Source organism: Gavialis gangeticus, unplaced genomic scaffold (assembly GCF_001723915.1).
Source record: "Gavialis gangeticus isolate Ggan-Ray unplaced genomic scaffold, GavGan_comp1, whole genome shotgun sequence".
NCBI lineage: Eukaryota > Metazoa > Chordata > Crocodylia > Gavialidae > Gavialis > Gavialis gangeticus.
Window position 1 is genome coordinate 6898831 of NW_017729016.1, and position 7407 is coordinate 6906237.

Consider the following 7407-nt stretch of genomic DNA (forward strand, 5'->3'; position numbering starts at 1 on the left):
CGCTACCCCCCCCCCCCTTTTGCTTCTCTTTCTGCTCCGTGCTCAGTCTCTTCCACTCCTAGATCTGGCTGTACTGTTTGGGTTGGAAACAATTCAGGTAATGTTTAAGTACAAGCAGGAAACTGTTTTCAGTGTAATTAAAAGCAAAACAAATGAAGGGGATTGCTCCTTTGGCTTTTCTCTTCCCTGCTCGGAGCTGGTCAGACAGCACCGTCACTATTTCTTGGGGTATATTATTTATTATATGTTTAATAAGAGAGTCTGTAATTAAACACATCACTACAAATGCTTTAATCAATTGTAGGGTTTGTAACTAGCAGCACCATAAATAATGCATCGGGAACCCATCACCAACACCGGCTCTGTGCCTGAATGTTCTGGGGCTGAAGCCAAAACCCTTTGGTTGTAACCACTTTCCTTTTTGTTTTTAGTATTTTGGAAGCTGGTCATCAGAAAAGGTCAAATCGAGAGTCATAGAAATAATGTTCAGTTGGACGGTTTGGTTTCCTCAGGAAGTTAAAATCCGGGATGCTTATCAGATGCTGAAGAAACAAGGTTGAGTTCTGTTATTTCAGTTTCCTTTTTCCCCCTTCAAAGCCACGTGGCTCCAAACCACAGAGAGCTGACTAGTGACTTTGAAAGCCTTTCCAGCATGATTCAGCTTTTCCCATAGTGGTCTTGGTGTGCGGGGAATGAGGGTGAAGCACTAGATCTGTAACAGTCTGGAGGCACCTAGAGATCTGGTGAGGTGCTTGCTGGGAGCATGTATGCAGAGAACACAAGGGACTTAGGTGCCTGTCTTCCCCTGGAAGGCTGTGGGAATTAAGGCCTTCAGCCGCTGGTGTCTGCCCAAGCTGTGTACCTCTGCCCCAAAGTCCTACTACAGGAAGTTTGTTGCCTGCACGGTCTCACCTAAGCACAAGTATTTGCCTCTTTGTTGGCCCGCCGGTCCAGCGACAAGCATGCTTGGCAGGTGTAACAGGAACACTGCGCCAATGGGTTCAGCCCATCATGTGTGAAGAGGTGGGGGTTACAGAATCATAGAAAATGAGGGTTGAAGGGACCTCAGGAAGTCGCATCTAGTCCAACCCCCTGCTCAAAGCAGGACCTGCCCCAATTAGATCATCCCAGTTAAGGCTTTGTCTACCTGGGTCTTAAACACCTCCAAGAGGGAGACTCCACCATCTCTCTAGGTAACCTGTTCCAGTGCTTCACCCTCCTAGTGAGAAAATTCTTCCTAATATCCAACCTCAACTTCCCTTGCTGCAACTTGGGCCCATTGCTCCTTGTCCTGTCGTCAGCCCCCACGGAGAACAGTCCAGCTTCATCCTCTTTGCAGCCCCCCTGCAGGGAGGTGAAGGCTGCTATTCATTCCCCCTCAGCCTTCTCTTCTCCAAACTAAATTGTCCAGTTCCCTCAGCCTCTCCTCACCAGTCCTGTCCCCCAGCACCCCAAACCATTTTTGTTGCCTTCTGCTGGACTCTCTCCAATGTGTCCACATCCCTTCTGTAGTGGGGGGCCCAAAACTGGACACAGGACTCCAGATGTGGCCTCCCCAGTGCTGAACAGAGGGGAAGAATAACTTCCTTCGATCTGCTGGCAACGCTCCTACCAATGCAGCCCAGGATACTGGTAGCCTTTTTGGCAACAAGGGCACACTGCTGCCTCATATTCAGCTTCTTGTCCACTGTCACCCCCAGGTCCTTTTCTGCAGAGCTGCTGCCCAGCCAGTCATCCCCAAGCCTGTCCCAGTGCAGGGGATTGCTCTGTCCTGAGTGCAGGACTTCTCATTTGTCCCTGTTGAACCTCATGAGATTTCTTTTGGCCCAGTCCTCCAATTTGTCTAGGTCACTCTGAATCCTAGCCCTGCCCTCCAACGTATCAACTACTCTTGAAAACTTCCAAGCTTGGAGAATCTACAACTTCTCTTGGTGCCTGTTCCAATGCTTGGCCACCTTCATAGTCAAGAAGTTTCTTTTCATCTCCAACCTAAATTTCCCCTGCTGCAGCTTGAGACCATTACTCCTAATCCTGTCTATCCCTGACAGCCACAGAGAAAAGTCCATCTCCATCCTCTCTTCAGTCATCCTGCAGGTGTTTCAAGACTGTTACCAAATCCCCTCAGTCTTCTCTTCTCCAGGCTAAATAGCCCTAGTTTTTGGAAGCCATTAGAATGTCATTCTCTTTGTTACCTGTTTCAGGGCTCGTTAAACAAGACCCCAAACTGCTGGAAGACAAAATCTTACCCCCTCCATCGCCGCGACCTAAAAATTCCATTTTTGATGTTGATGAAGAGAAGTCCAAGGTAAATCTCAGGTGGTGAAGGAGGTGGACAGGCAGAGTCTGCTTGTGAGAGCCCAGGGTTGGGAACTCATGGAAGTCTCTGCTCTGCTATTCTCCCCCATGCCAAGCACCGACCCCGACTGTTGGCTGTGTTGGTGGGGCTCTTATTTCCTCTTGCTGGAGCTGTTTTGAGGTTTGTAGGAGCAGTGTCTCTGTCCCCATTTAATTATGTATCCATGTTGGAACAGGAGAGCGAGAAGGGGAGACTGACAGACAGACTGGGTCTGACAGTGGGTGGTCAGGCCCGTAGTAGTTCCTGTTGCTGGCAGTTTGCCCTTGCTGTGACCAGTGCAAGGCAGTCACGGGATCCTGATCAGGCAGTGAGTCAGAGCCCATGTGTTGCAGGGCTACTGCCAGCTGTAGCAGCTTTACACATCTGTGTTTGTGCTAAGTGGCTGTAGCATAGCACCTGGGGGCTGTTGCTCATGCTGTTCTTTAATGGTTTCTGCTCAACAGCTCTTAGCCAGACTTCTGAAGAGCAGCCACCCCGAGGACCTGCAGGCTGCCAACAGGCTGATCAAGAGCATGATTAAAGAGGTAGGCAGTGGGAGAGGCTAACAGCTGCCTGCCTGCACCGGGAGCTATGCTGTTGGCAGGTGGGGAGGAGAGACAGGCTGAGGAGGACAGGCAGCTTCCTTGGCACCATCTGTATCATCGCTGCTGCTGCTGCATTGGGACCTGGTGGGAAAGAAACCAGGGGAGGAATGGGAGCCTGGCAGGGAAGTCTGTCCCAGTAGAACAGGAGGCAGCACGTACATCCAGGAGGTGGGAACTGCTGAGCTGCTCCTCGGAAGGAGACCTGGTATCAATAACATTTCAGTAGTAAACTTTCCCTGCCAAGGGTGCCCAGAGTGACAGCTGCACTGCCCCAAGCACTGAGCTGTGTTGCTTTCAGGACAGGTGCCAGAAGACCTGCTGTGATGTCCCAGGCTTTTGCTTGGGTTTTCCCTTCGAGCTGACAAGCACCTGCCTGGTCTTAGCACTGGCTGGAGAGGGTGTTTACTGTGTGGGTGATGTTTGAGCAAAATCCCACCAGCTCCTGGGGTGAGATGGGGCAGGGGGAGGATGAACCTCTCCACTAGCGGAGCAGCCAGGCTCCTTACTGGGCTAGGCTGGGCCCCATGGGGGGATCTCGCGCCCTGTCACCCTGCATAGTGGCTGGCATGAACCTCGTGTGTCCCACAGAATCAGTTAACCCCTGCCATGTGCCCCAGGCTGGCTCTTGGCAGGTCTGTGTTGCTCGCAGGCTGTGCGTATGGTTATATTTGATAGTGTTTCTTAGGGCTGTGTGAGGCTTCAGACCATGCTTCAGATCTGGAGAAGCTTCGGATGCTTTGGCGTCTGAAGCAGCATGCCCAGATCGAAGTACTGGCTTTGTTAGGCTTTACCGAAGTGGTTCGGAACTTCCAAACTGCTTCGGAGCCGCCTTGGAGATCCAGCCATAGGGTATAATGGGGAATCAAAGAAATATCTATAACTTTGTTGTTTTTTGTGTGATTTGGATGAAACTTGCAGGGGTGGTAGCCTCTGCTGAGGCCACAAAGCCTGCCAAGTTTCAAGGAGATAAATGCAGGGGTTTGGGGGGAACTGCACCTCAAGCTGCTGACAGGCAAAACTGATGCCATGAGTGACCCTGTGTGTGTTAAGACGCACCAGGGTGACAGCTGCAGGGGTGGTGGCCCGTGCTGTGGCCACGACGCCTGCCAGCTGTGGAGGAGATCGGTGCAGGGCTTCTGGGTTCTGGGTTTGTCTGTCAGCACCCTGAGCTGCTGACAGACAAAACTAGGTGCTTGTGGGACTGACTGTCTGTCTTGAGGCAGTTGATTGTCTGTAGTGATTCTTTCCTCTCCTTTAGTCTTGGTTTTGTAGGTGTTAACGAGCAACAATTAACACCTACAAAACCACAAACTAAGGAGAGTAAAGAATCACTAGAGACAATCAACTGCCCCAAGACAGACACAGTTAGTCCCACAAGCACCCATGTCACAAGTCTTGCCTGTCAGCAGCTAGAGGTGCAGGGCCCCAGAACCCAGAAGCCCTGCACCGATCTTCCCCACAGTTGGCAGGGGCCACCACCCCTGCAGCTGTCATCCTGCCGTGCCTTAGTGCATCCAGTATCACCCATGGCACGAGTTCTGCTTGTCAGCAGCCTGAGGTGCAGTTCCCCCAAAACTCCTACACCGATCTTCTTGACACTTGGCAGGCTTCATGCTCTCAGCAGAGGCTACCACCCCTGCACGTTTCATCCAAATCACACAAAAAAACAACAAAGTTATAGATATTTCATTGATCCCCCCCGTTATACCCTATGGCCGGATCCAAGGTGGCTCCAAAGTTTCAGAGCTGCTTCGGCCAGATTGAAGTGGGAACATGGTCCGGAGCTCTGGATCGGATCACAGCCATCTGAAGCAGCCAGATCCAAAGCCAGATAGAATAGCTGCCGACTCGCACAGGCCTAGTGTTTCCCTATGGTTTTCTCTCCTATGAAGCCCCCCCGGGGGAAGTGCTGGCTGAGTAGTGCACCGAGCACATCCCAGTTAGCATAGCCAGGCACCTTTTCCCACCCTGCCCTATCGTGCCTCATATCACAGGAACAGGAGAAATCAGCCAAGGTGTCCAAGCGGCTGAACACCCTTGATGATGTCCGCGAGAGCGTCCGGCTTCTGGAGGAGCTGCTCGCGCAATACCGGCGGCGACAGCTCTCTGCACCCGACCTGGGGAGGCTGCAGGTGAGCTGCTGCTCCTCCTGCCCAGGCTCCTGGGGTGTTCAGAGCCAGTGACTGAGCAGGGCTGGGGGTGGAGCTGCCCGTCGTGTCCATCTGTCAGCTTAAGCCTGTGCTAGATTGTTGTGGGCAGCTGGAGAATGGCCCCCGCATGCTGGGGGGTCCTGCCACGTGGGGGGTTCCTCCAGTCCAGCTGTGTGAGATGGATCAGGTGTTCTCGCAGCTGACAGGCCTCTGACCTCTCCTGCAGACAGCTGCAAAGTGCATGCTTGCTTCTCTTGGCAGTGGTCGGTGCCTGTGAACGTGCTGTGTGCTGAGTACTCGGATATGCCTGATTCCTTGTCATGTCTGTTGGTGGCCACACACAGTGCTATGCTGCAGGACCCCATCAGGGGGCTGAGGGTGGTGGGATGGGAAGCCCCTTCCCCCAGTCCCTGTCCTTGCAGCTCATGGCCCAGCGCCAACAGAGCTTTTGTCTGGCCTGGTGCAGGAAGCGATGGCTCGCCTCTGCTTTCCACACAGTTTGCGTTTGCAGCTGCAGGGGTCAAGTGCAGTGATCTGAGGCTGGGCCGTGCTAGGCCAACACCTGATGGCCTGTGCTTTCTTCCCCAGGACCTGTCTGAACACTGTGAGAAGCTCCGGCCCCTGCTCTTTCGCCTGGCCAGCGAGACTGTGGACAATGATGAGGCTTTGGGTAAAGTTCAACAGAATGTGATGCCAGCCCCCTCCTGCTCCTGGGCTCCCCCTCCTGCTCTCCAGTCAGGAGACTGCCCAGTGGTGCATCCCTGTCCCTGGGATGGTGCCCCTAGGTGGGAGGAGCAGGGGTCCTTGTGTCCGCACAGTGGGTCTGTACGGTCCCCAGATGGACCATCTGCCCCACGTCTCTGCAGTGTGCCCATACCTGCAAGCCCCTGCACCCAGCGCTTTCCTTGCACTCAGATCTAAGCAGATCTTAACAACAAAAGCAGCAGCTTAAAGGGACACATGACAAAAAACAATGGCCAGAGACCCACCAAATGCCTATCCAGAGATATAAGCAGGCCTGAGGTAGTATGGACTTGCATCTCTCTGGGGCTTTCCTTCTGCAGTACAGACATTCTTCAGCATCCTTTCCTGCCCTTTGCAGGAGTGGCAGCTAGCACTATCCCAGGGTAGAGGCAGGGGCAGTGTCACCAGTGGGAAACCTCCCAGGCTCTCGCGTCCAGGTCAAGCTCAGTAGCCTTGTCACAAGGTTTCTCTGGTGCAGTCTGGTTTTTCTGTCTGGAGCACACAGTTAATGCTCAGTAGGGTCCTTAGTCACTCAAGGACACCTGGTTCCCTCCAGCCAGGATGGCTCTGGGCCATGACACTGGTGCACAGGGCATCCTGCTGAGTTCTAGCCTTCAGGAAGATCTGCTTTCCCTGGCACACCCTTGCCCCCCTCACCTCCCATCTCGTTCCCTGTCAGGGAGCAACTACAGTGCCAGCCTTCCACAGCTACGGGACTCAGCCCTTCCTACAGGACTGTGGTCCAGTCTCTCTCTCCGTGTCTAACCACAGTGTTTCTGGGCCTTGTGATTGCCACAATAACCTTGAAGACCAATGTGAACACATGCTTTGAGGCCTGCCCAAACGTACAGAGACCCTGAGCAAGAGCACAGCCAGCATCGTGCCCCTGGCAGCTCAGTCGGGGCCCATTGGGTCTGTGATTGTGCAGCCACAGAATGGCAGTGTTAGGGGTGGGGTAGGTTTGCAAGTACTCGGAAGGACAGGATGAGAATTCAAAATTATCCTGACCACCTTGGCAGGTGGGGGAGTCTCCATCCTTGGAGGTTTTTAAGACCCAGGTAGACAAAGCCTTGGTTGGGATGATGTAGTTAGGGCTGGTCCTACTTTGAGCAGGGGGTTGGACTAGATGCGACCTCCTGACATCCTCCTTTTCTATGACTCTGATTCTAACCTGGAGGGAGGATCTAAAATCAAGAGAGAAACTTGGTAGAGACAAGTGTGAAGTGCTCACCAAGAGCGGAGAAGTTAAGTGTGAAATGGCGGGTACTGGCTAGGTTGCCATAGCACAGAGAGATCTGGGGCTTACCGTGGCTCCTGCCATCAATATGAGCCAACAGCGTGGTGTTGCTGCAGGAAAGGCCTGTCTCACTCCGGATGCATTCCCAGGAGAGTTGCATGTGGGGCACAGGACAGTTTTTCCCTGTATTCAGTCCCGCCGAGGCCCTACTGGATGCTGTCCAGCTCTGGCAGCACCCTTTAAAACTCCGGACATGCTGAAGCATCAGGAATGATAAGTGGGTCATACTGTGCGACTGATGAGGAAAGGGGAGGAATTGGGTTTTCTTTAGACTAG

The 7407-nt window shown here is 53.1% G+C and overlaps 1 protein-coding gene across 1 annotated transcript in view; it reads left to right on the top strand.

The window, feature by feature from the left end:
• The window catches only part of GGA2 (golgi associated, gamma adaptin ear containing, ARF binding protein 2), a 23457-nt gene that overhangs the window by 3301 nt on the left and 12749 nt on the right, over window positions 1–7407 (top strand). Inside the window, exons 4-8 of the mRNA XM_019512797.1 lie at window positions 432–555; window positions 2202–2305; window positions 2800–2880; window positions 4935–5072; window positions 5679–5760. Of these exons, the coding sequence (XP_019368342.1) occupies window positions 432–555; window positions 2202–2305; window positions 2800–2880; window positions 4935–5072; window positions 5679–5760 (529 nt within the window). The remainder of the gene's footprint in view (window positions 1–431; window positions 556–2201; window positions 2306–2799; window positions 2881–4934; window positions 5073–5678; window positions 5761–7407) is intronic.